This window comes from Aspergillus nomiae (genome assembly GCF_001204775.2).
Source record: "Aspergillus nomiae NRRL 13137 chromosome Unknown contig00312, whole genome shotgun sequence".
Lineage (NCBI taxonomy): Eukaryota > Fungi > Ascomycota > Eurotiomycetes > Eurotiales > Aspergillaceae > Aspergillus > Aspergillus nomiae.
The window spans coordinates 4035-30663 of record NW_015378367.1 but is presented as its reverse complement, the minus strand read 5'-3'; the positions used below and the strand labels follow the sequence as shown (position 1 = coordinate 30663).

The 26629-nt window shown below is 49.0% G+C and overlaps 10 protein-coding genes across 10 annotated transcripts; 6 read left to right on the top strand and 4 right to left on the bottom strand.

Annotated features, from left to right (window-relative positions):
* Positions 1–913: 913 nt before the first annotated feature.
* On the bottom strand, positions 914–1843 carry ANOM_008936 (DNA-directed RNA polymerase III subunit C31; the record flags this gene model as incomplete). The annotated part of the gene is made up of 3 exons (XM_015554192.1): positions 914–1299; positions 1384–1627; positions 1736–1843. 3 exons carry the CDS (start codon positions 1841–1843, stop codon positions 914–916), a joined length of 738 nt encoding a protein of 245 aa, XP_015403756.1.
* A 384-nt stretch (positions 1844–2227) lies between these two features.
* Positions 2228–4183, bottom strand: ANOM_008935 (uncharacterized protein; the record flags this gene model as incomplete). The annotated part of the gene is made up of 1 exon (XM_015554191.1): positions 2228–4183. The coding sequence occupies one exon, from the start codon at positions 4181–4183 to the stop codon at positions 2228–2230; it is 1956 nt and encodes a 651-aa protein (XP_015403757.1).
* A 201-nt stretch (positions 4184–4384) lies between these two features.
* Positions 4385–5866, top strand: ANOM_008934 (COP9 signalosome complex subunit 6). The gene is made up of 4 exons (XM_015554190.1): positions 4385–4701; positions 4755–4934; positions 4988–5236; positions 5296–5866. Exons 1-4 carry the CDS (start codon positions 4431–4433, stop codon positions 5727–5729), a joined length of 1134 nt encoding a protein of 377 aa, XP_015403758.1. The 5' UTR covers positions 4385–4430; the 3' UTR covers positions 5730–5866.
* Positions 5867–6216: 350 nt separating this feature from the next.
* ANOM_008933 (OSTA/TMEM184 family protein) lies at positions 6217–8146 on the bottom strand (the record flags this gene model as incomplete). Its single annotated transcript, XM_015554189.1, has 6 exons — positions 6217–7053; positions 7109–7258; positions 7313–7438; positions 7516–7813; positions 7892–8042; positions 8104–8146. 6 exons carry the CDS (start codon positions 8144–8146, stop codon positions 6217–6219), a joined length of 1605 nt encoding a protein of 534 aa, XP_015403751.1.
* Positions 8147–9042: 896 nt separating this feature from the next.
* On the bottom strand, positions 9043–10920 carry ANOM_008932 (SAP domain protein; the record flags this gene model as incomplete). Its single annotated transcript, XM_015554188.1, has 1 exon — positions 9043–10920. One exon carries the CDS (start codon positions 10918–10920, stop codon positions 9043–9045), a length of 1878 nt encoding a protein of 625 aa, XP_015403752.1.
* Positions 10921–11756: 836 nt separating this feature from the next.
* On the top strand, positions 11757–14497 carry ANOM_008931 (uncharacterized protein; the record flags this gene model as incomplete). Its single annotated transcript, XM_015554187.1, has 5 exons — positions 11757–12549; positions 12878–13186; positions 13240–13529; positions 13597–14173; positions 14244–14497. 5 exons carry the CDS (start codon positions 11757–11759, stop codon positions 14495–14497), a joined length of 2223 nt encoding a protein of 740 aa, XP_015403753.1.
* Positions 14498–14909: 412 nt separating this feature from the next.
* met2 (homoserine O-acetyltransferase) lies at positions 14910–16514 on the top strand (the record flags this gene model as incomplete). The annotated part of the gene is made up of 3 exons (XM_015554186.1): positions 14910–14946; positions 15007–15397; positions 15458–16514. The coding sequence occupies 3 exons, from the start codon at positions 14910–14912 to the stop codon at positions 16512–16514; spliced, it is 1485 nt and encodes a 494-aa protein (XP_015403754.1).
* A 3018-nt stretch (positions 16515–19532) lies between these two features.
* On the top strand, positions 19533–21310 carry ANOM_008929 (uncharacterized protein; the record flags this gene model as incomplete). The annotated part of the gene is made up of 2 exons (XM_015554185.1): positions 19533–19940; positions 20000–21310. Coding segments are annotated over 2 exons (1524 nt in total), but the record flags the coding sequence as incomplete, so codon positions are not given.
* A 2022-nt stretch (positions 21311–23332) lies between these two features.
* ANOM_008928 (uncharacterized protein) lies at positions 23333–23761 on the top strand (the record flags this gene model as incomplete). Its single annotated transcript, XM_015554184.1, has 1 exon — positions 23333–23761. One exon carries the CDS (start codon positions 23333–23335, stop codon positions 23759–23761), a length of 429 nt encoding a protein of 142 aa, XP_015403759.1.
* Positions 23762–24692: 931 nt separating this feature from the next.
* ANOM_008927 (DUF3431 domain-containing protein) lies at positions 24693–25811 on the top strand (the record flags this gene model as incomplete). Its single annotated transcript, XM_015554183.1, has 1 exon — positions 24693–25811. One exon carries the CDS (start codon positions 24693–24695, stop codon positions 25809–25811), a length of 1119 nt encoding a protein of 372 aa, XP_015403762.1.
* Between the last annotated feature and the right edge of the window lie 818 nt (positions 25812–26629).

Sequence of the window (26629 nt, the reverse complement as noted above, 5' to 3'; positions counted from 1 at the left end):
GTGTCACTGGGCGATCACCGATCGTATCTATCTCAATAAGGTTTATTTACTATGGGTTAGATTAGGCTTTGAGTTGTGGTAAACTTGGATGAGGTTACATTGACAGCACCGGCTCAGCTCCGATGTCATCTGTCATGGTGGAGCTGAGGAGCCCGGTCCACATAAATTATACCAGAATAACCTTTCCAGTCTATCAGAGCTCGTCTATACCCATTTACTACGGTGTAATCGATTTCACGATACAAAATGACTAGAGCTGAACATCTCATGCACGATGCATCGCGGGGCTTCCAAAGACTCTGTAACTAGTTAGCTATTTTGGTTAGAGGTGAACTTACTTAGTAACTGAAGCCATGTATCATGGACGACAATTACATGGCCGCACAGGTTTGAGGGCTGCCTATATTATCCACGAATATATCTAGTTCAAGGTAGCTCTATCGAGTACATATGCTCAATAGAAATAGGGCGAAAGAGTTGAGCTGGTAACAAAAGTACAATTATAGTAACGTTCTGTATCGATGGTGAAATACTTAGATAAGTATATGAATGAGCATCCTTGTCTGTGCTTATTCTATGCTATCTTGGCTACTAGTATATTCTTGTCCTGTCTTGGATATACTCGGTATGTTAAGTCACGTGGCACATTTTCGTATGCGATGGTCCTAGAATATATGCTTACCTTTGACAACCCATGTTCTGTGCAGCATGAGAATGAGGGAAACGAAATTATGTCAGGTCATAGTCCGATGTCCATAAGCATCACTCAAAAGAAAACCGGCATGCAATTCCGCTCCATCATGCAAATGCATCCATACACATATATAGGATATATCAAAACACCGCTTATAGAAAAGAAACCACATTCGAAAAAAAAGAAGGGTATCTCAGAAAGTGCAAGCGCTCTCCCGCTTTAATAAGTATCCTCATCACCGCCACCGCCACCATCCCCGAATCCATCGTCCCCATATTCATCATCACCGCCATCAAAGTACTGCTCAGCGTTATAGTCGCCACCCATCTCATCATCGTCATCCTCAAAGTCATCGTCCATAATCTCCTCCTCACCCTGCTCATCATCCGGTTCCAGGAGATCATCATTCTCACCACCCTCATCATCCTCATCGCCCGTCTTCCGCCGCTTCCCGATATCTTCCTCTTCCTCTTCATCATCATCCTCGAATCCACGCTTCATCGGCGGTCGCACCATCCGCGCAACAAACCCATCCACCGCCGCACCGGCCTTGAAGTTCGGCTGAATGACCTCCCAAAGATCGTCGCGGGGGAAGTACTTCATAACTAATTCAAGCATCATTAGCAACCACTCTCCCCTTGCTGCACTTGTACTTTTAATGAAAGCAAGAAAGGGGAAAAGGAACTCACTATAAGGCCGCCCACTCAATTTCGGAATGGCTCTCTTCTTCTTCTGATACTTCCCCGAATAAGACGGCATACCGTGAAACGGATCGAAATGCTGCCTCGCCGCCTTCGTCTTCCGACCCGACAACCCCGGATCGAGAACAGAGTAGTAGGGACCATCGTGGAACTGCTCGCGAAGAGCCCGGTACAGGTCGACTTGCTTTTGTTCGCGCTCGTTTAAGGATCGGGCTTGCGGGACGGTGTATTTCTGGGAAATAGAAGAAAAGTCCGTATAAGCATCCTGCTCTCCATCTTGTTCTCGTGTAGTGGCTTTAATTGCACTTCAGTTGTGCAAGGACAAGTTAGAGGGACATACAGGGTAGAGAGGTGTAGGCGCAGTGTCTGGTTCCCCGTTTGGGTCATTGTCCCAGGTAAATTCTGCGCCGGGCAGCTTTCTGCCCTTTTTCGCTCCGAATCGGGACATGGGTGAAGCTTTAAATGTGGAGTTTTGTTATAGGTATGCTGGATTGCCCTGGGTTTTCGAAATGATATTCTGGAGTCAAGGTTTCTTTTGCGGCAGAAATGATGGATGAGGAGTAGTTTGCGGCGATCAGAAAAAAAGTTACGGCGGAGACTCGACTCACCGCCTTCCCGGATTAGTCTCAAGAGGGCAGTCAGGGCTTACGAGATGTAACCCTATCATTGTTCAAGTGAATTGAAGGATAAGTAGCGGGATATAGTTATGCTCAAATCGATTATAATCTTAATTGGTAGGTTTTGGTATAGTAATGAGAATAATCCTTCGAGAGCGCTGACATAACGGTACAGTTCTGGTGATGCATCGCTTGGGGAAGCCACAATACAGACTTTATAGACCAACGGTCTCAACTTGGTTTCCACTCTGTGTTACTGGTCCCCATGGCCCTTCGTTTACCCTCTGCTGCAGTGTGCGCATGATATCCTCGAATCCTGCTATCTCACCGCCCGTTTCCTTGAGATGATCGTGCAATGCCACTAGCACCTCGTATTTCGCCGTTGCAACTTTCCAAACTGCGTTTTGTGAATCACCAGCGCCACCTCCAACAAACTCGGCATACGAGCGGGGTGCCTTGAAAAGATAAGGTAAAAGGACAGTCAAAGCCGGTGGGGTGAGAGCTGCCCAGGCCCCCGATGAAGGAAGGACTCCTTGAGAAGCTGGGGACAGGCTGCCCAAACCCTGTTCAGAGGGAAGCTGGTACCGGGATGTGCCTGGAACAGAAGAAGTCACTTCCCTGGAGAGCTTCTCCCAGTTCGCTGTGATAATCGCTCTCATGAAGGAGATGGCTGCTAGAGAGACGTCCTTCATGGCCAAAATGTCAGCCGCAGCGACGACGTCCGTCCAGAAAGTGCTGTGCTGGTTCAAGTACATAAAGTAAAGTATCCGAGCTGCTGCTGCCTCTTTATGCCAATCTGTGGCTGTCTGACCAGAGGTATTGAGCTCCATCGTATCGGCAAGGTACAGTTTCGAAGGGCCGTGAAGAATTTTGCTCAACACATCTAATGCCTCCTTGTTGGGTGGGCTCGTGGGAAGAGCAAGAACGGCGTTTAGGCCCTGTTTAGTAGCATCCACAAGCAGAACTCGGGGAATGCAGGAAAGCACATTGAGTTGGCCGCTTGGGACAGGCCCATGTGCCCACTGGGCGGATGAGATCGTTACCGATGCGGAAATCCGTGATAGAATTCGATCTAATAGATGCTTGGGGTTCTGTAGAAAATGATTGGGATACAACTCCGCATACTGCGCAACGTAAGCCATGATAGGACCACATAGATAGTTCAGATCCACAGGATCCAATTTCGACTCGTCCAAGTAGTAGTCCAGGAGAGAGGAATGTATGTCGTACGAAATAAGGAAGTCAAGAGCGGGGGACGAGAAGGTAGATGCCGCTTGGACAAAGGACCGAGCAGTAAGACCCGGGGCTTGGATCTCGAGAAGGTCATGGAAGAAGTTCAACAAGGTCATATGCATTAGAACGTCAGTTCTGTCGACCATCTCACAAGCCGCGAACTGCAGAAGGCTGCTACTATTGTATCTAGTCTCAATATCCGGTATTTGTGAGCTTGAGATAATGTCCCAGCGCAGGTTGCCAGCCTTCGTAAGGAAGCCCATCAGACGGCCTTGGGCTACGGTTTTGTCGCGTTTCGAAAGGCTTCCAGGGCCGTCCTCGGTGAGACTGCACAATGAAAATAAGCGTCCATAAACGTCTCTGTCCGTGAAAATCCTCCTCCACACGAGGCCCTGCCCTCCAGTAGCCTCTTGGCCTTCATTGGCACCTTCCCCATTCTCTAGAGGACTTGTCAGATCAACTTCTAGTAGTGCCCAGATAGCATCGAAAGCAGCCTGAGCGACGGCAGTTGAAGAGGTCGAGAGCCAGAGTTCCACCAAGGAAGCGACCAGTTCGGAGTCACCGGCCACTATGGCGGCGTCGCTGGGCGTCTGTCCCGCCTTGCTCAGTAAAGCTAAAGCTAGTGAATTGATGGGTGGCGACGGTGCCTTGAAGCCCGCAATGAAATCGATCGGAGGATCAACCAAACGGAGATCAGTGAAGCTAGTATATGCTGTAGCCTTAATAGCAAGTGAAGTGATAGGAGTGGGATCTTCTTGGAGCACAGGAAGCAGCTGCGAGATCAGCGGCAAGAGAGTTGCAGGGACACTGCTGTCCGTACTCTCTGTAAGCTGCAGCTTCAGTTTGTCAATGATGGGAATGTCTAAGCGAATGGAGGGGTCGCGTAGGACTTGTTGCAGGTGAAGTTTCACCTCATCATACGTTGATGGTAATGCCATTTTGTCTGAAATGTTTCACTCTCTAGCGACCCTCTCCCACAGCTGATGGATAGACAGAAGATGGTTGCTCAGGAACGCCGCATCTATCCTTTGTGATAGTGGGGAAGCTCCATGCAAACACGACAAACAACGAAGATAGCTCCGCACTCTCCATGCTTTAGTTCCTTTACCAGTCAACCTCAACTATCTACAGTTCCAGGAACAGCTATTTTGTTGCCCCTCCGGTTGTTTCTCGCCGACTTCCAAGATGACAGAACAATTAAGTTCACTCGTATCCCAAAAGTCGTCCGACTCGGGCCTCCATATTCAACTTCACCCTTTGATCCTCCTCACGATCTCGGACCACATTACTAGACATGCCGCAAGATTACAGCAAGGCCCAATCCTCGGAGCTCTGCTCGGGCAACAAAACGGGCGCGAGATAACACTAGAGCACGCTTTCGAATGTATTGTGGAAGAAGGTCCAAACGGCGAGCCCCAACTACCAAATGAATGGTTTAATGAACGAGTCAAACAATGTAAGTCCAACATACGTCACACTTCCAACGCCGGCTGACAACGAATGTCATAGTCAAGGATGTACATAAAGTCCCTGCCCTTGATATTGTCGGATGGTGGTCAACAGCTCCCCCATCCGGTCCAGACGCAACTCATCTCCCGATTCATCGCCAAATCCTCCAAGATCATAACGAATCCGCGGTATTTCTCGCATTCCACCCCTCTCAAGTGAAGGGCGCATCAGCAAACGGTGGTAAACTACCATTAACAGTCTACGAGAGCGTATACGAGGCGAAAATGCCACAGAAAGCGAGAAAACGATGCAAGTAGATGGCGAGGAACAGTCGTTGAGCATACGATTCCGGGAACTGCCATATTTCGTCGAAACCGGGGAGGCCGAGATGATAGGTATCGATACTGTCGCTAGAACTGCGAGAAATGCAGCCGTTGAAGGGCCGAGCGCACTCTCCGCAGCAAAAGAAGTGCTGAAGAAGAAAACCGACAAGAAGGAACAGCCGGCCGATACTGTGGTGCTTTCGCCGGAGGAAGAAGAACGTGAGTTTATCCCGCGCGCGGAACCCACGTCCAATCACTAATATGGTATGCTCTCGCAGTGATCGCCAGTCTCAACACCCGGCTCAATGCGATCCGGACACTAGAATCTCGAATCTCGTTGATAAAATCATACGTCGCTAGTATATCTCCAGCATCTGAAGGTGGTAACCAAGGGAACACAACATCATCAACGGCGACTCTATCTCACCCGATTCTCCGCAACATCAACTCCCTCCTTTCACACTTGTCCTTACTCTCTCCTCAAGAACAGAGTGCATTCTCAGCTGAGGTCCTCGCTCAGAGCAACGATGTTCACCTAGTCGCACTCCTCGGCCAACTAAGCAGCAGCATCAACAGCATGCGCGAACTAGGAAAGAGGACCGCTATTCTCAACAATGTACGAAGAACTAATGCGAACCGAAAGACGCAAATGTCCATGCAAAGCCGGTTCGAGGAAGAACTTTTCGCCCGTGATGGTATTGCCCACGGATAAGCGATGGCTAGACTTAGAATAAGTTTGTTGGCCTTATGGCTGATGATGATTATCAACTCAATTCCTAGGTGGTTTACAGTGGCGTTTGGTCTTATTAGAACAGCTTATCATGAGGAATGAAGACAATATCTTACGAGGTAGATTTCTATATTCCTGTACACTTTTCTTCCGAACGTAGAGGTTAACATTATAGATAGTGGTCTGTCTATTGGACTGGTCTCCATTATATCCTAGGGGTATCTAGATATAATCATGTACAATCGAATCTTGAAGCCAAAGAGTATCATATACAAAAAAAGGCCAAAACGACATAGTCGCGAGACTTCGTCCCATGACCATGTGTACTCCGTAGAAATGAAGCAAATGGTAAAACATAAATAGGGTATTCTGAACATAAATCAAGCCATGCATGGAATCAACGCCAAACATGTGACTTCATTACACATGATATGAGATCAACATAGAGCGCTCAAAAGCCTATTGTTGGCTAGAAATCTCGGTTTGCCCGGCCCCCACCATGAGACAGAGGGTGATACGATTCAGGCATAGGCATCGGTGGTTGCTCCTGTAGCGCATCCGGTGGGTAAGGAGCGTTGTGATAAGTTGTAGGGCTCGTGTGGTGATGGTCAGACTCCGAGTCGGATGGGACAATATAAGGATTGTTCAAAGGATTATCATAAGGCGAGTACGGGCGTGGCGAGTGGGTGGCTGGATCCAGTAAGGCCGAGCTGCTCATTCTATTGTGAGACGGGTAGTCGCGCCCATGATCAACATCGTCGTAGGGTGGAGGATCCAATCTCGGGTCGCCTTCAGGTCGCGCTGTTGGGTTCGGCTGTGCATTTGAAAGGAGAACTTCTCCTTCTTCGTCGGGAGTATAGCGCCCTTGTCGCCCGCTACTCATCATCGCACCTGCGCCCTGGTAGGCTGTCGCATTGGTTTCACCAGTACCATCAAGTCCGATCGCTTCGTTGTGAGTTCGATAGCTAGGGTCGAGCATTCGCTTCTTGCGACCAACGAAAAGCCAGCGCATGCTGCGGCTAACAGCCTTCACGAGGTCCCAAGGATTAAGACAATCGACAAGGGCCTTCATACCCCAACGGCCACCTTGGTAAGTTGCTTTGCCGTTTCCGTAGAAGTCGGTCACCTCGACTGCAGTATTTCCGATCGAGTAGGGCTTCCACGAGAAAGCCCATAGGTGCAGAACGGCAAAGATAGCCATTTCAATCGAGATAAGCAAATTGGGAAGTCCGACCTTGAGATCCTGTTCTGCCATCTTTTTAGTAGCCTTGATTGCTCCCGCGGAGAATAGGAAGCTAATGCATATCTGAATACCAAATTAGACATTGTGGACGAGGGGCCGGTAAAAGGTATGTACTCACACTTTGCCAGAAAGAAAGGAAAATCACAAGTTTAATCGAAAGAATCTTCAAGAAGGGGTTGTACTGGCTAATGTCATCTTTGACCTGGACATAGAACTGAATCAGGCAGTACATTGCAATAGTGACGGCAACACACTCGACAGCCATGACCTATTGAGCCCAATTAGTTTGGAATCCAAAGGTTACCGGTTTCTTGAACTATACCCAGATGTGAGAAAATGCTGGATTCAGTGATTCCTCGCAGTACACATTGAAATGCTGCGTGATGACCGCGACGATAGTCATGAGGACACGCAGTAGACAATACTGAAAGACGGACACCCAAACGATCTAAGTGAAACAGCCTGGTTAGTATAGATAGCCCTGTTCAAAACCCACTAGCCGTAGAGGTGCCGTAAGCATCTTACATTAAACCAGGTCAGTCCGCTTCGCGGGGTCCTCCATATCCCCCGCTCCCCACCACAACACCTTTTAAACCAGGTCAATGGCCAGAGCCATGGCTTTGGGTCAATTCCGCGAAAGTATTCCTTCTGACTCCGCAAGTCTGGCGCAATGTAGTGGCAGAGCAGGGCGAAAAAAGCCGATATCGTGAACGCCTCGTAGCAATCGCCGATCACCGAGAAGTAAACGGAGTTTCTGTAGAAATAGATGCTGAGCCATGCGACGAGGGAATAAACCGGGACCATGAGGAGGATGCGGATAATACTATGACACAAGAAATACCGTTAGTGTCTACTATCATGAAAAACCAAGGCGAGGGCGGTAGTAGAGATGGGGCCATACTGTCGTTGCTCGATGGGTTTGCTGTAATGCGTGGCATGGCACATAATCAAGAAAAAGGAGACTCCTGCGGCTATGAGCGCGAACACGCCGCCAACAATCTCGCAGAGACGGTGGAAGGTAATGCCGCCATTCCACAAGTCTGTCTCTTCAACTGTGGTTCGAATCTCCTGTTCAGCTTGTGATCTTGAAGGGGTCAGGAATTGGGAGCGTACTGGTTCCCTCTTCCAGTGTCGAATTACACACTGGCCAGCCCATTTTAGCGCCAGATCGTGAGACCTGTAACAGAAAATACAGGTCTCGGTTGGTTGAAAAAGCAAAAGGTGGTGAGTAAGTCAGGTCAGAACGAAGAAATACTTTTTGAGATGTTTATCCGCGTGCAGCAGGAGGCAGCGCTATCTTATCCGCCCCGTCGGTTTGTTCCGAAGTGGCCGACCCCCCTGGGAACCAACTGAGCTTCTTTCTTCTTTGTCGGTTTCGCAACGTCAACGGGCGTTTGTGTCGCGACAATGTCCCTGGAAAAAATGACCAGAATGTCGCATCGGTGATTTCATTCAGATAGTAGAAAAAGTAGGAAGGAACAACGCATGACAATAAAAAAGAAAAATCATCGAGGGATCGGCAAGAACCAATCTACTAGTATAGCCAGAAAACAAAGAGGACTGTCCACAAAGCTGAGCACTTGGCTCGCCGAAAATAGTTGTCTATGTTGGCCTCAACGTGTGGAGCATTCATCGTGGCGGTGATCATTCCCAAGAATTATTTTGGTCGTGCATCAGACTGCGCCTCGGAACACGAAGCATTGGCTCCCAATCAAGATTAAGGCCCAGCAAGCACAAGAGACGCTAAGCTTTCACCAAGCCCCGATGACTAAGGCTATATCAAACAAATCCTAGTAAGAAATATACTTGAAAGTCAAGATGGCAGGAGGACAAGGAAACGGAAAGGAGCATCTCCCGGTGTCATCATAATTTCTCAGTTTTTTCAGTAATATACATTCCTAAGCGCCCATCCGGCAGTTTTCAGCCCTATATTGTACACGTCATAAACCCTAGCCAACATCACAAGAAAGTAAGCCATAGCTTGGTCGGATTTTTAATCTGAGAATAGAGCCCATATAGCACATGGTATCATCACCGGTTCAAGAACCTTCTTCAAGGACGCCCTTTTCGATCGCCCCTCCAGGAGTCCCCAAAGCCACCTCGACCTCGCCCCCGACCACCTCGTCGCCGATTCCGACCGCCAAATTCAGGGCCATTGTCCACAAACAAGTCGCCGTCCTCGAATGATATCCGGCGAGTTTCGTCGCCGCCGGGACGAGGATACGATCCTTTTCGCAGCAGATCATCGAATCGGTCTAAACGCCGATCCGCCACGTCGCGAGGGACAGGAAGATAGTACAGTTTCGGCTTGGTGGTAGTAGACATGAATAGCTCATCGAGTGGTTTGAATCCTTGCCCAGGTCGAGAGCTGGGCTCTGCTTGTGAAGGGCCACTAGGCCGTCGGTCTTTCTTCTCCATATCCGCTCGTGGGCCCAACGGTGGGGGCCGAGAAAAGTCACTTGGCGCCGGTCCGCGGGCTGGACGGGGTCCCGCATTCTTCGGGTCAATTTCCTCCAAGACAGCCTCCACTCCGTCGTCAGTTCGGTCGTACTTTACCTCCCAGCGAGCTGGAGGGCCGCTACGTCCACGAGAATTCTCTTCGGTATCAATCCATTGATGTAACTTTTGTTCGGGAATGAAGTCCACAAACAAAGTTTTGCGGTTCCGCTCATTAGGCCAAACAGTATTGTGAAGAGCAGCACGGGCACGAGACGCTGCTGTAACGCTGGTAAAGTTGACAAAACAATGTGTCTTGATGGAATCCAGGTAGAAATCGACAACGACGTCGGGATCAGGTGAGGCACCAGGGGGTGATGCAATATTAATAAGGTGACTCTTAAGAGCAGCCGGTTGAAGCGGGCGCATCAGGCCACCCACATACAGTGCTGCTGTCGCAACATGTAAGGCCGGCTCAACTTCCGCATCTTCAGATATTGTATCTGCGGGGGGAGATGCAGGGCGGGTCTGTTCCGTCTCGCCAGCTACAAAGAGGCCCTTGAAACGAACGTCTTGTTTCGGCGCGGTACTCTTCTTGCTTCGTGAGTTATCGGAGCTAGAAGGGGGATGTGAATCATCATGAGGCACAGTAGCTTGTTCATCAGGTTGATTGACATTGACATGCTCTTCTGAAGGCTCTTGCAAGACAGGAACAGTTTCGTCCGGTTTGGTGACCCCATCAATATCCATCGCGCCGCTGTCCTCCGACAAGAGAACCCTAGGGGCTTCTGCTGGAAGCTTCGCCTTTTTGTTCGCCTGCGCTTCGGGTGTAGGAACAGGACTTTGACTGCGACGCTTCCTTTTTCGAAAGTCTTCAATAAGCTCCTCGGCGGGGAGGGGCGTAGACACTCCGGTAGCCAATTCTGAGGGGGGTGCAGCAGCTGGCGCAACCTTTTCAGCAGACTCAGTCTGGCCTGTGCTTTCTTCCTTCGTAAGTGTAGGTTCCTTCTCTTCCACATTGCCGGGAGCCTGCTCAACCGGTTGCGTCAAAGTGCCAGTTTCAGGCTTGGCTTCTGCTAGTTCTGCCGGCTCCGATTTGGATGGTGGCTCTCGTTCCTTCTCAGTAGGAGCGTCGGCATCTTGTGTCACATCTGTGGTCTTCTGTTCGGCTTGCGTTTCACCAATATCAGTACCTGACACTTCTTTATCCTGCTGTTGTTCCTGCACTTGTTCTTCAGGCTTGGGGCTGTGTGACTCTGCAGCATCCACGGCAGGCGGCGTAGGTTGTTTCTCCTCGGCGGGTTGTGACTCCTCAACAGCATTCTGTGTCGCAGTGGTATCTTCCTTCGCGACTGGGCTCTCGGCGCCCTTCGCGTCTTCCTCCACGAGTCTGTCAATAAATTGCTGTTTGACTCTGAGGCCGGTCTGCGCAATGCCGCGTCGCTTCAGTTCCGCCTTCAGTTCAGTCACTTTCCATGTCGAGTAATCGGTCATGTTGACGAATATCGCGCGCGGTTAGAAACGGGGTCATGTAAGATAGTAGGTAGAGATATATTCACGGAGCGGATGTCGTTGGGGTTGTCAGGGCCATAGTAGTTTGCGATGCGATTGCCCCTGCGGTCGGACTCCAGGCCGAGTTGTTTCAAAGCTTTGGGCGGAATGATGTAGCACACTAACCGGATGTGGATTAATGTCATCAATGACCATTCCCTTCGGGTTTAGCGCCTTTCCAGATTGACTTTGAATATGCTTCCATTCTGTCAGTTCTCCTTAAAACAACTTGAAACTATACATTCCGGTGATCAGATATGTTCTGCTTAGATGGTGGCCAATAGATCAATAATTATTGTCGAGCGCATCTATCTTCTTGCTTGTTTTTCTATTCATACCGATAGTCTTGTTCACCCCCATACTGGAATATCAAGACAAATAAAAAATATATTGATACCAGCCACAGTATTTCATCTGGTGCAAACCCAAGTAACCATGCAACCACTGATGTTTGGAACCCGTCAAATAGTCCTCGGTCAATAGAAACTGGCAGTCACTAGCCTTATAATGAACCTCTGAAACTTCCAGAGTATTTCTTGCAGCACTAAGTATGGGAATACGGGAATCCTGATGCATCGTTCACTGTGATTGGTTACTTTGAGAGCAACAAGCATGTATACGGACACTTAGTAAAGCCTGAGTACGAACAGTGACTCAACTCACCATATTATAAAAGTTGAAACCAGCCATAATCTTCAGACCTAATTTCCTTCTTTCATTATTATCAGGCCCCTATCACTATTTACCTGGAAATATTACCCTTTCCCTAACTACTAACCATGGCAATCAAAACCGCCCAAAACAACCTCGCCATCCACTTCCGCAACCTCCACACCCCAGGCCACCCAATCCTCCTTACAAACGTCTACGACGCAGCAACAGCCTCTTTGATCGCAAGCCACCCCTCCACAAAAGCAATCGCAACCGCAAGCTACGCCATCGCAGCCTCCCAAGGCATTCCCGATGAAGCTCTAACCCTACCCCGAAACCTCGCCGCCGTTCGCTCCATAGCAGCTATCTTAAAACCCAATACGCTTCCAGAAAATAAAGACTCCACCGAAAACACGACAAAGCTTCCCCTAACAGTCGACGTCCAAGACGGCTACGCAGATGTTGCCGAAACGATCAGAGAGATCATCAGCGTGGGCGCAGTAGGGTGCAACATTGAAGATCTAGACGGTGCTACGGGCCAGTTACGGCCTTTGTCGGAGGCCGTGGCGCGGATTGAACTGGCAGTGCGGACTGCGGCGGAGCTCGGCGTTCCTGATTTTGTGGTCAATGCCAGGACGGATGTCCTGGGGGATAACCCCGGTGGCAAACCGGGAAGTATTCAAGATGCTATTGAGAGGGGGAGAGCTTTTTTGAAGGCCGGGGCTTGTACTGTGTTTGTTTGGGGTGGGGCTGGTGGAAGGGGGGTGTCAAAGGAGGAGATTAAAGAGTTGGCTGTGGCTTTTCAGGGGAGATTAAATGTGAAGCTGGTGCTGCGAGATGGGTTTTTGACAGTACCGGAGGTGAAGGAGCTGGGTGTTGCGAGGATTAGCTTGGGGCCAGAGCTGTATCGAGCTGCGATGAGTGGGTTTATGCAGAAGGCTGATGCGGTGCTGGCTTCTAATAGTTGAATATTATATAGAGGATGTTGGTTTAGCGTATGAACTACTTCTATTTGGACCGTGTACATAAGGGAGGAGAGATACAAGAGTATAAACCAGAAATGATAAGTATAGGCAGAATGCAGCATTGATAGGTTGGAGTGATAGCAGGGATTTCCTAAGCTCAGATGAATAACCCCGCATTAGTACACGACTGATCACTTCAGCATAGACTCTTTTAGTCCGACAAGACTAGGACATCGGTGCTCGGTGTACTCGCAATCAAGTGCTCTGATGTGAGACCATAAAAGGAGCAGACAGAAAATTACAATCTTCAAGTTGCCTTCAAAATATGGGATCCCATCAACGTCTTCCCTCCTTCCTGCCAGTTGATAATCCTACTCGGCCGTTTTGGCGCACAGAACCTCACCCACTAGATGAGCTCCGAAGTACAGAAACTCTTCCAGACCAGAGTGATATCGTCATTATAGGGGCCGGTTATTCTGGTGTTAGCATTGCATATCACCTTCTGAAACATTTCGAAGGCCACAATAAGTCTCACCCCGCTATTACTATTCTTGAAGCGAGGCAGATTTGCTCTGGTGCAACTGGTCGAAACGGTAAGTTGCTTAGAAAATCATTCTCCAGTTACCAATCCTGACTATGGGCTTAGGCGGTCACCTACGACCCGACTTGTATGACCGTATCCCTACCTATATTAAGAGACATGGAGTGGATGCTGCCGCTCAGGTGGCCAACTTTGAACTCAGCCATATAAAAGTATTCAAGGATCTCCTTGCGGAAGAAAACATTGACTGTGACTTCAATATCACTCGGTGTTTGAGCGTTTATTTGGATGAAGCGGCAGGAGAAAATGCAAGAAAGAACTATGAAGACTTAGTGTCACGAGGCCTAGATTTTGCAGACGACATACACTACACACCATCAAAGAATGCAGAAGGGGTAAGGGCATTTCAAAGTTCTCGTGTCCCAAAGAAAGCTATTCAGCTAAGACGCATATTCTGCACAGATTTCCGGGGTCAAAGATGCCAAAGCATGTCTCTCATACACGTCCGGTACCTTGTGGCCCTACAAGCTTATATTGGGTCTCCTTTCAAAGATTGCGGACTCGCCTGCCGTTAATGTGCAAGCATTTACCCCGGTTATTTCCGTAGTATCTGACAATTCCGGTCATGTTATCCATACTCCGCGGGGAACTGTCCGCACGTCTAAAGTTGTCTACGCCTCAAATGCATACACCTCCGGCCTGCTGCCCGAGTATTCAGCTAGTATAGTTCCCTGTCGTGGAATATGTTGCCATATTGGGATTCCGGACGGTAAAACCGCACCATTCTTGCCCTACTCTTATGTCATCGGCACGAAGACTGGTGAAAGCGGCGGCAGCTACCTGATCTCGAGGCCGGACGGAAGTATTATCGTTGGGGGTGCGCAGCGCACATTCATGGATCAGAAAGGGCAGTGGTATGGGATGATTGATGACAGCACGCTGATAGAACCAGCTAAGGACTATTACAATGACTTTATGCAGCGTACATTCAAAGGCTGGGAGGATAGTGGGGCCTACGTAAAGGAGATTTGGACAGGCAGTGAGTGTTTCCGAGCTGGATGATATCCGTTGGGATGGGCCTGATACTAACAAACCATCTTCTACAACAGTCATGGGGTATTCGTATGATACTAGCCCACATGTGGGTGAAGTTCCCGGTAAACCTGGGCAATACATTTGTGCCGGATTCGATGGTCATGGCATGCCAGTGATCTTCCTGAGCGCAAAAGGACTTGCTGACATGATCCATCATGGTAAGAGCTTCGAGGATGTTCACTTGCCTCGACTCTACAAATCAACGGCGGCGAGGATAACGAACGCACGGGATGGACCGGAAGGAGGTGACATATTCAGTTTGAATTGATGACAACACAATACTAGTCTTTTGATCGTACAATTGGAGGCTACATAGAGTAGTATATTCCGGAGTAAGTAATTATTATATGGGGACTCTCGGCATATCAAAGTGCAGCACAGCTCCGAGTGGCAATCCCGCGGGATTAATTTACCAGGGACGGAAAAACAGTGAAGCCGCCGAGGTCGGGGTCAAGGAATTTCAAGTGTTCCTATTGGTCCCGTATGACGAATACGCTCTTCCAGTGGGTCAGGCTCCAAAGAGTCATAATTGAGATCGGTCTGCACATCTCTTCTTCTGATTTTCTTCCTCTCCCATCTCGTTTATTTGTGAAAAAGTTCTTTGTCTCAAATAGCATTTCTTTTTTTTTTTTTTTTTTTTACCTTGATTTCGTTTCTTTTCCCTGAACGAATTGTTCAAAATGGCCACTGAATCGAACGGTGCGCCTGCACAACCCCGTCAGTAATTCCCATGCCCCACTATGGCTTATGAAAATGAACAGCTACTAAATCCCGTAGAGAGACTCGACTCTCAACCTGAGAACCCCTTCTCAAACCTCATCGCGGATCAGTTATTTGTTTCGATCCCTTCGTTTACTTTGGAATCGGGCGTTACGTTGTACAATGTGCCAGTGGCCTACACCACGCGGGGTCAGCTGTCCGAGACCGGAGACAATGCCTTGGTGATCTGTCACGCTCTGAGCGGTAGTGCGGATGTCGCAGATTGGTGGGGTCCACTTCTGGGTGGCCCCGGACAAGCCTTCGACACATCTCGATTTTTCGTGATCTGCTTGAACAGTCTGGGTAGTCCGTACGGAAGCGCCAGTGCCGTGACCTACAAGGATGGAAACCCAGAAAAGGGATTGTATGGACCAGAGTTTCCACTTACTACAGTTCGTGATGATGTGAGGTATGTGATTGACTATGTGGGGAATGTCGAAGTGTGCAAAGCAACTCACACAAAGTATAGGATCCACAAGATCGTTCTGGATTATCTGGGTATCCGACAGATTGCTGCAGTTGTGGGTGGCTCCATGGGCGGTATGCTCACTCTGGAATATGCATATTTCGGCAAAGATTATGTACGAGCGATTGTACCGATTGCTACCTCTCCGCGGCATTCCGCATGGTGCATCAGTTGGGGAGAGGCCCAGCGCCAAAGCATCTATAGCGACCCTAAATACGAGGACGGCTATTATTCTTTTGATGATCCTCCTGCTACTGGTCTTGGCGCCGCTCGCATGTCCGCTCTTCTTACCTACCGGAGCCGCAATTCGTTCGAATCTCGGTTTGGGCGAAATGTTCCGGACCCTACCAAGCAACAAAACATCAAGGGTACTGAAAAGCTGCCGACACCCCCGAACGAGCACTGGGCTATCCATAATGATGGGCACAAAGGCGGTCGTTCGACGCCTAGTGGGCGCAACTCTCCCACCGCTCCCACGACCCAACAGACGGAAATTGAGTACATGGACCCCCAGTTCTCCGGGACCAAAACCTTTAGTAAAACCGTCGATACCGCACTGAAGAGCGGTCAGAAACGTCCGCCAACCTATTTCTCCGCCCAGTCGTATCTTCGTTACCAGGGAGAGAAGTTTGTGAAACGGTTCGACGCTAACTGTTACATTGCCATCACACGTAAACTGGACACCCATGACGTGTCAAGGCAACGGGCGAGCCCGACATCGAGCGATCCTGTCCGCGAGGCTCTTGCGCAAATCCAACAGCCAGCATTGGTTTTGGGAATTGAGAGTGACGGCCTCTTCACTTTCGAGGAGCAGAAAGAGATTGCAGCTGGCATTCCGGACTCGCGCCTCAAACGTATCGAAAGCCCTGAAGGACACGATGCTTTCCTCCTCCAGTTTGAGCAAGTCAACCGCTACATTCTGGAGTTCTTCCGCGAAGTCTTGCCGGACATCATGTCCAAAGCTCCAGCGAATGGGGCTGTGGAAGTGGACGGTGTGAATAAGCTAACCAAGAGCAGCACATTCGGAGAGGCGGAGGTAGAAGATATCACCGCCTGGTAAAGCGATAAGAATGGTTTCTTAACCTTTTTGGCGCATACGTTGCAGCCTTAATCTTATCGATCGATGCTCCATGGGTCACCAAGGGTCTCCGTACCTTCTCTCGTTTTAACAACCGAGAGAGAGGGTACGCCGCGGGCCCTCATCCCGCTCGCATCGAGTTTTCCGGGGAAGTAGCGGTGCAGTCTTTGTTATTTTCTTTCTTAGCCAGTCAGAGAGTTGAGCATCCAACTGCCTCTCTCGTACCTCACTAACAGGTAAGGCTGTAAAAGAAGCATCCAACTGCTCTCCATCATTAGCCCTTTCCAAAGTGATCTCGCTCAACTAGGGAGTCCTTCTTAGGGTGGTGGGCGATCTTTCAACATAATCAATAGATCTTCCATTAGCATAATAGATAGATGTCAACCATCAATGCTAGAAAACATGTGAATTGAATTGTTTGATTTGGGGTTTAATACCATCCTTGGTAAAGAATGACAGAAATAGGTTGTAAAGATTGTGTCCGTTCAGGACAAGCCTTAGGCGTTACTCCCAACTCCTTACGATACTCAACAAGAGGCCTCGCTGGTTTGCACGTACGGCATAAAAGTGATTTGGGGGTTCAATTAGTCTTTCAGAGAAGGCAACTAAAAGGTAAAATAAAACGATGAGACTTTCAGAAAGTATATGGGGCAAAAAAGAGATCCGTGCATCATCCGTGAATCGAACACGGGCCTCATCGATGGCAACGATGAATTCTACCACTAGACCAATGATGCTTATTTGATGTAACGCTGCACCGTTTAAAAAGCTATGGGTAAGAAGGATGCCAGCACTAGCTTCAGGAAAGAGCAGAGAAGCTCCAAAGCTACTGTGAAATCAATGTTACAAACCTGCCTAAAGGGCCAACTAGTCATTGGACGATCTTGAACGCCCGATTCCAGATATCGTTGAAGAGCTCAACAGCCGCATCTTCCTTGGTAGGATCTGCAATAAAGCACAGATCACGCATATTCCTCAAGCACGATGACGGCGGTTCCGTCAAGCAATCCAGTCGCAGGCTTTCAACGGACCAACACAGACATATGATACCAGATGCAGATTCCTGGTCTTGTGCCTTGATGACTACTTGAGTGGTGATGTCAGGAACCCTGAACACCGTGACAAGTCATAATCTGCAGCGTGTTGCTGGTCAGGACATCTTTTAGCTTTGTGGGGAAGCGCATTCGTTGACCGTCCCATTTCTAGCTTTCCGCCCAAGGTCACGCCGGGTTGTCCATCCATGCAAAATGGCGGCAAGCATCGCGGTAGAGGTTGCCTCTTAAAGGCCTGAGCCCATGTCGATGCACTCTCTGCCTTAACCTCTGGTCAGCCAACAGAACTCAATTCTTCATGAAAAAATCTGGGGAACGCATGACCCCAAATGAAAGTTGAAGCTAAAGTGCGGGGTATTATCCTTGAGGAGTCTGAAGATGGAGATTCCGTGCGCAAGCCGCGGGAACAGTTGGGGAAGAAAGACTCAGATCGGCGGCTCCTTCCGTGCGTTTGCCGGGGGACCTCGGGCATGTGATACGTGTAATAATAACAGGCTTTCTGCTAATGCTCGCCTCTTTTCTTTTTCTCCTTCGTTTGGCTTTTCTGGGCTAATATGGGGCCACACACGAAGTAGTATCCAAGGTACATGGGCCGATCCGTCCTCATCATTCTCCTTTGACCGCGGAATTTACAGACCTATGCAGACAAAAGGAACATACCTATGGCGAAATTATTGATTGTCTTACACGGACTTAAATTTGACCCGTCGAATATAAGTAATACTATCGGAGCTGGGATGATGCAGGGAACTGTACTCCGGAGTATGTTTGTATGTGTTTATAATGCCTTTGGATCTGAATTTCTATGTGGATCCTGTAGCTCCCGTCGGCCGTTCGAGACATTGGATACACACGAAACGGAGTAACATCGGTAAAGAGACTTACTCCTTCAAAAAGGACAACGAAAATTTTTCTCATGCAGGAAATGGATCCAGAGTTTATAGTCTCCCTGCATAACCAATGGGGTGACTGGGTCTGTAATTGAGGTCGTGGGGCAAATGATTTGGAAGTGCCCGATTGGGAGGATAATGGACGATCTCTATCTCGGGCGTTCATCGGCCGACCCCTTGATTCCCCCCTTTTGCCTCCTGGCTTGCAAACAGACGAAGGGATTCAGTAAGAGAAAACGCATTGTGCGACTGCGAGGTATGGCAGAACAACAATGCCCTTCTCAGCCTGAACACTGATGGTGCTATGAGATGTAAGGTAGTGAATATGAGCTGTCTCTCCCCGGGCTTATTGATCCAGATGATCTCCCGGCCCACCCCAGGTAATGTGGAGAAAGCCGTTCCTTGTTTCATTTGATGATCATTGAACTAATTCCCCAGTTTGGAGTTAATGCACCTTCAGGAGGGTCCGGATTCGGTTTTCATGCTCAAGTCAGTTCGCGGGAGGTGGCATCCCTTGGGCGCCATTGGGGTTATTGGTCTTGACCCAGGAAAGTTAATGCGTGTTTTTGTTTCAAGCTCCCCTAGGCAATGACTCCCGAGTCTAACAGTCTGAAGCTGTTATTATGACTTTCATAGTTTGAGGGACTCAAAGTGTGATCAGGGTTACATTGTCCCGTGATAATGGCGTTCACTCATTGTTAACAGTTTTGCTTTCGCTTCCTTCCTTCGGTGATACACTCCACCTGCACCGCAGCCACTCTTTTGGCCATGTCCTCGGAAAGCATTTTATGTCTCATGTGTTAACCGAGCTTGTGATTCTCCTTCCCTCCTCCACTGGGGCTGCGGTATCTATTTGCCCTGTCGCCTTGTATTGATACCGGAATTCCCTCATGCATCGCATGCGACCCGGCGCTTTATTGACACCAAACGCTTTCCGTGTTACTATTCAATTTCTTTCGTCATAGGATGGTTCTCATCTTGGCCTCAGATCTGGATCTGGAATCTTTTTTTTAGCCACATTCCTTTGATATAAGCCTAGTTGGGCTGCCCCCACATTCCAGGCCATCGCTTCAGGCGACTTCGACTTTCATTCTGGAACACTTTCCGTAAACGATTATTTTCTACTATTTTCATTTGTGATCGGCTTGGTAGTTCATTTGCCCATTGTTGGGACTGGTTGCCTACGCTTTGTTGCACTGTCGAATTGAAATTGTTAAGGCTGCCTGGTCAAAGACCATACGTATAGTCGAATAAACCGACATCGCCCAGTGAATAGTGATCACTGTCCTCTCGTTTCCTCTCCACTCGGACAATTTCAGTGCCCTCTTTCAATCAAGTGTGTTTCACTTCTCTCGTGGCCGTATTCTTGTTCAGTGTTCCGGTCATCCACAATGGAATCGATTCTCAGGAGAAAAGGCACGTCTATGAATAGGCGTGGATCTATTTCTCAACTGTTACATATACAAGTGAGTATACCCTAGACCATCGTTTCTCTTCATAACTGAGGCTCATAAACACTCCCTAGAAACCCACATTCTCAGTATTTCAGGAACAACCTACTCGATATTATGATTTTGTGGACTCCCCCGGCTATAATGAGCCATCATCGCCTTCAGCCCATCGTCAATACATTAGCCCGGAGCTCGAGTCAGACATTAGATATGCTTGCTCATTACTTGTATACCGAATTGAACGCGGCGTGCCGTCACCACCGGCCAACCAATCATCTAAGCCGTCGACACGTATGGGAAACGAGAAAGGAGAACATTCTAGCGCTGGACAAGGTACAACAGAACCGCAAATTGACTCGAAATACTTTTCACCAAAGGTTGGCGCCGAGGTTGCTGCCTTGAAAGATAAACTCGACTCCGGTGTTGGGTTAACCCAGCAACCCAGCAGACAGACAATGCGGTTATTGAAGTCATCTCATTCCGATGCACACCCCGACTCCGCTGAGCGCACATCCGGATCGTTGCTCAGCCAGGTAAGGAGCACTACCTCTGGCTCCGATACCAGCCGTACGGAAATTCCAAATAGTCAATCACTAGTCAAGGATCCCCCACTGGAGAGAGTGCAATCCATGATGGGGAGTTCCATAGGAGCTACTCAAACGAAAGACCAGGATACGATGTCATTCCTCGCTAGGATGTGCAACTCGGGTCTAAGTACAGATGAGGCATTGGAAGAAGAAGTTTTTCTCAACCCTGACCTTGGCTTGGACTCGAACGGAATTCCGAGCTTCACCTCACCTTCAGCATTCCTTAGCAGCACTTCGCCAAGCTTTGGAGTCTCTAGTGGCCTTACTCAAAGTCGACAGCCCGAGATAATTGCCCAGTCGAGGCTCCTTGGAGAGAGACCAGGGACTATGGCAGGACTAGACTCTCCACAATCTGGCAAGGGTGAAAACGAGCCCGGAGTTATCATCGATGGTAATGGCTTCGCGCACATTCTAACAGTTGCTGAAGAGGCGCAGCGTAACCTCGATCTGCAACAAGCAGTCATGGCAAAGATGAAAGCTAACGCGGCTGATTCTAACTCGAATGCATTGCCCCAGACACCAAAACAAGCCTTGCTGCACAAAAATCCACAATCAGAGCACCAGACAATCCCTTCCAGACTCCAAACGTCCTGGTCACATAGGAGCAAAGCAACTACGCCGAATTGGAAGCCTCACACAGAAACACCTTCATCCTCCAATGATAAACCTAACCTTTTCCAGAAGATTGCCGGCTTTTTCAAAACGCGAAGGGGCCCTGGCCAAGCAAACCATGCTCTGGTGGAGCAGCCCTTTGGCATTACCCACTGATAATGCTTCATTATCAATGAGTGTCGGGAATTTCCCAACATATTTTTGTTCTACGCGTCTTCTCACATTAATTGCCATGTATCTGTGAAGCGATCCTGCTGGATTTATTAGCGATAGTATTTGTATCCGTGTTTATGTATGGGAACCTTGAAGTTCTGTTCTGATTGCATGTTTTAATAGCGAAGCATGATGCATCTGCTTTAGTATTGCGTCTTTCTTGTTACCTCCCCTCCCCTCTCTTACCTTTCCTTTCATCAGATCATACCGGACCACAGTCCATATGAATATTTCCTTTCAAGATACCAATATTGACTGAACTACGCCTCTCCCGAATTTTCACGATTTTGCCATATCCGGACATACAGGCATATTGACATGTTCATCTGTATCTCTCCTCCCAATCATACAGTCCGAAAGATTTAGTGTGTTCTAAGCATCCCGAAACTAGTCCAGTGATCAAATGCCACAGTGTATTATAGTATGCCTGACGTGGCATAGCCCTCAGCTTGTATTGTCTTTATATGGTCGCCAGGTAGAGGGACAAGGTCCAATCAATGTCCCTTACTGCCAGAGTTCCAAATCCTCCGGCTTGCCTTCCAAGATCCCTTATGACTACGTCCTAGCTTGACAAGTGGGGTAATAGAAGCCAACAACTTGGAACAGAAGTGGCGTGCCGCATGTCCAGCGTGGCCTTCCAAGAACCCATGCAAGCGAAAGGGCTGTGATCTGCCGACGGCACGTGCAGTGCTGGTCTGCAAGAGCGGGTAAGGCATTTATTCCTCCACTGGCTCAACTTTAGAATAACTCCAGGTTCAGTTGTATATCGTCGGCAAGTGCCGATGGATTCATTACTTTATGCCTGCTACATGCACTGATATTGCGAGCCTTTGGATGGACCTTATCTATATTCACCTCAAACACGCCGAATATATCATTGAGCAATTTGTGTGGGTGGACTCGATTAATTGTCGATGCCATCCTAGTGTTGCTTGGATGCATATGATGTTGCCTAGTCATTGGCGGGGCAAAGGACCAGGTACATCCACTTTTGACAGATTGCAGGGGGTAGGGCTTGCCTTACGTCGACAAGCAAAGGAAAACCCCTCAACATGCCAATATTTTCGTTGATTGGTCTTATTGTGGTTCCTATCGCCCGTCTTCGCATCCTGCTCCGTATTCTCGCCCAACTGTCACTTGGAAAGAATACCAGAACTTGGTCATCTATCCCATCGCTCTACATTTTGGGCGAATACTATGGTCATTTACGGAGCTACCTATATCTGCTAAGGTATTGATACATCTCAGATGCCCCAGATGGGCCACTGTAATTCACCTGACGAGATTACCGTCGGGGAAAATACATGATTTGTCCATTGGTGGCGCCGCCATGGTAGAGAAAGACAAATAACATACAGTTCTCACCTCCAGCGCTAGGCATCGACAGAAAACAGGCACTAGGCGATTGACTCGCAGGTCAATTCATCTTCCGAGGGGCATAAATCTGACGTATCGCAAATATCGTCCCTGGTAATCCGGTCACTCATGATCAGGACATGCAGGGAAATAGCTCATTACTGCATTCGGAAGGCTTTTCTCTTCCATAGCACTGTGTCTTTTGGTACATGCATTCGATTCCGGATGGTGCCACTTGTCTAGGAAGCTTTCAGGCATCTGCGCATACGGTATACATGCTTGACTACCTGTGACGGCAAGGATTATCTCTTGATTTTCATTCAACACAGCCTGCGGCGTCGAAGTCGTCTTTGTTATACGTGGCACCACTGTTGTTGCTATCCAAACTGATAAAGGGACAGAATGATGGACTGACATAGTGCGTACTTGGTCGACTGTTCAAGCATATAAACCCAGGCATCGCCAGCCTTAAGCAACTAATCTACTCAAGCTCAAGTTCAAGCTCACCAAATTAGCTCCCAAACCTCCTCAATCTACCCGAAGGTCTGCTACTGTCCTCGGATACACTCTCATCTCAATTGCTTAACCCGTCTAGCTTACTACCGACTCTTCCATACCAACCCCTTCCAACTCGTCAAGATGCAGCCCAACGCCAACATGATCCACCCCGAAGGCCCAGTGGTCATCTCCATCCCGGACGGTGCCAAAGTCCACATTTCGGGCAAGACAAACGCAGACTTCCGCCAAAGGGTCACCGTCGAGGAGGTTGGCAGAGGCAAGTACATCTTTGAAGGCAGCGGTGAAGACAAGGCCATGACCCTCGAGGGGGGAGACGAGAGTGTGGACCTTGAGCCTATCAAAGGCTCTGGATTCCGCACATGGACGATCAACTTTCAGAACTCGATTTCCGGTGCAGAGTATAGAATGTCGAAGGTGCTGCGTCCGGTTTACAACACCGTTTACGATGCCGACTACAAAGTTCGAAAAATGGAGTGGGAGATTGCAAGCGAAGATAACGTCGATGATGACTACAATGATGCGATCATCCGTTTCAGCGCCGACATCTAAGTGACCTTGATTTGGATTCGGTGAAGCTTAAGGGAAACTGGTTGAGCTTTGGAGTCTTGGACTGGCCTGTATTTAGCATTCGCTCATCCAGATGGCCCTGTCTATGTGTGGCTTCCCTGGATGAAAACGCTTCAAAGAATAGCGTTTGTGGATATGATGTGACGTCAAATAATACTCAGTTATATATAGTCACTGTCTCTTGCTTCTGATCCATAGAATCCGAATTTGCAGCGTTTTTCTCTCTTTTCGTCCCTATTGGCCTACTCTTTGGTAGTAAACTTCCTTGGTTGAGCACATAAATATATATACGTACTAGAGGACGCGCACCTATTATAGAAGAAGCTGAAGTCAAGTGTACTGATGGATATACATTCACTTTCCTAGACTGGTAGGTAAGTGCTAGTCAGTCTTCTAGTATGAGTGACTGTATTCCAAGTGGACACAACAAGGGCTTGGCGGCGATCCACAACGGTTGAGTTCGCAATGTTTTGGCCCGGAAAGGAAATCCGGACTCAGAAATGCAGATCCAACCAATCAATGTCTGTGTCGACAACGGCTCAGAGAGCTTAGCAAATCTTGACTGGTTACAATCTGATTGTTTTGTTGATCGAGCACAGGGGGGGTGTAGAGCTTTTCATTCTGTTTATGTTAACGATCGCTTTCAAGAATTATATAGATGTCAGCTCATGTAAATATCAGCTGTGAACCTTGACAGTGGAGATTATCGCTTCAGCAGGAATGGGGCTATGCCACCAAAAACAATTCGGGTACACCGGCATCTGGAGCCAAATCTCCGCACGCGCTTTTTTTTACTGGAGTTCCGAGCTTCTCTCACAAAATATGAAGCTTCTCAGCTTCTTCACCCCCAACCCGAGTACCCTATAGTACACAGTGTACATATACAATTCCCTATCTAAGATGATCCGGTAAAATGAGACGCAAATTTCAAAAATCCCTGACCCAACTCACCGTCTTCGGGTGCATCCTATTCCTCATCCTCTACCTGAACCGCGCGCCCTCATCATCGCCCATTAAGAAGAATCCCCAAACATACCCATGGACTAGAGTCACCTACCAAACGAACTCGGAGGTTCTCCCACCGGCCCGCGGCCTCTGCCCGGGACTCAAAGAATCCTCGAAACCGGCCCTCGTCATATCCCGAGTCGAAGCCGACGGCGATCCCTCGTGGCTCGATGCGCTCAGCAAGAAGTACCACCTCTGCGTATACACCGTCGACGCACCGGAGGACCCGAAGTCCAAATCCCTGCGAGTCCCGGCCAACCGCGGCCACGAAGCGATGACCTACCTGACCTTCATCATCGACAACTACGACCAGATCCCGACGCGCGGCGCCGTCTTCGCCCACGGCTCGCGCTTCGCCTGGCACAACGACCACCCGGACTACGACAACGCCGACCTCCTCGCCGCGCTCAACATCCCCTCCGCCCTGGAACCCTGGGGCTACCATAACCTCCGCTGCGACTGGAGTCTCAGCACCTGCCCCCCGCACGTGGCGCCACAGGGCGGCTTCGACAACGCCTTCAAAGCCGTCTTCCAGCCGTGGAGCGCGCGCACCATCTCCGACGTCGCGCTCCCCAAAGCCCTCGACGCCCTCTTCGGCACCGGCGCTGGCAGCAAGGCCAAGCTGGGTCGCACGCACACCGTCCGCTCGCAATGCTGCGCGCAATTCGTCGTCGCGCGAGCCAACATCCGTCGCCACGCCAGGGAGGAGTATGTCGCGCTACGACAGTGGTTGTTGGACGCGGGCACTCGTCGCAACGCGGCGCCCTTGGATGACCGCACCTCCGGCCGTGTCCTGTCCTACATCTGGCACATCCTGTTCATCGAGCAGAATCCTGCGTCGGAGGTCTCAGAGGGGGTTGATCTAGAGGCGTTGAATCACCAGGCTTGTCCCTCTGCGAAGGACTGCTATTGTCGGTTGTATGGGCGGTGTGAGCTGGAGAAGTGCAAGACGCCCGGCTCTTGCTTTGGGCAGTATCGTCTGCCGAAGGATTTGAAGTTGCCTGATGATTGGGCTGCTACGCATTGAGGATTGGGTCTGGAATATGTTGGGAAGCACTCGGCAAATCTTTGTTGGAGTCTGGAAACGGGTTATATACACCATTAATTGTCTCATTAGAAGCCATTGGTCATGGCATGATAGGGTTCTCTGTACGAGTAGATGAATATAATGTTTCATGAATCTTGAATGTGGCTTGTTCTGTCTTATCGAATGTCCACAGCACTTTGTTATACCCCAGAGTCGATACCCAGTTCAGTCCAACTGGAGAGGTTTACTTGATTCTATTTACAAATAGAACCAAAGTCCCACGGCAGATCATTTACAGATCGGTCTTCAACACGTCAGATTATGCCCTAACTCCATAAACCATAGTATGAAACACAAGACACCTTCATCAATATCAGCTCCACCAGACCACATCTATCAATAGTAAACGTACTCCCTGCAATCCAAGGCACCGTCTCCCTACCGGCGGCGAGCAAACGATCAGTCAATTCCGCATCAACATGTTACTGTCCACATCTACGCTTAAAATATATGAGGGCTCAAAACCCAGAGCAGTTTACTCGAGAGTTGCTGCTTCTACTGTTAATATGGAATTCCCCAAACGGCCAGTTAGGGCTTCGAACGGTTGCTCCAACTCCGTGTCTTGGCTCCAGATCGGCTGCCTCGAGTTCGTGTAAGCTCATTATCCATCGTCATCTCTGTTCATTGCCCTTCTTGGGTAGGTAATTACCTTCGTCTCCTGTTTCTGCGTTTCCTTGTCCTTGGAAGCTCTACATGGACAGGCGGGTACTCCTGGACTAGCCCTCGATGGTCTCGCGGCTGGTACAAAGTGGAATCAT

What these genes read in the sequence shown, in the direction of transcription:
- ANOM_008934 (XM_015554190.1), top strand. Translation starts at nt 4,431, where the DNA reads ATGACAGAACAATTAAGTTCACTCGTATCCCAAAAGTCGTCCGACTCG. An exon ending in TAATGAACGAGTCAAACAAT is followed by an intron (nt 4,702 to 4,754) that starts GTAAGTCCAACA and finishes CGAATGTCATAG; the next exon opens with TCAAGGATGTACATAAAGTC. An exon ending in TTCGCCGGAGGAAGAAGAAC is followed by an intron (nt 5,237 to 5,295) that starts GTGAGTTTATCC and finishes ATGCTCTCGCAG; the next exon opens with TGATCGCCAGTCTCAACACC.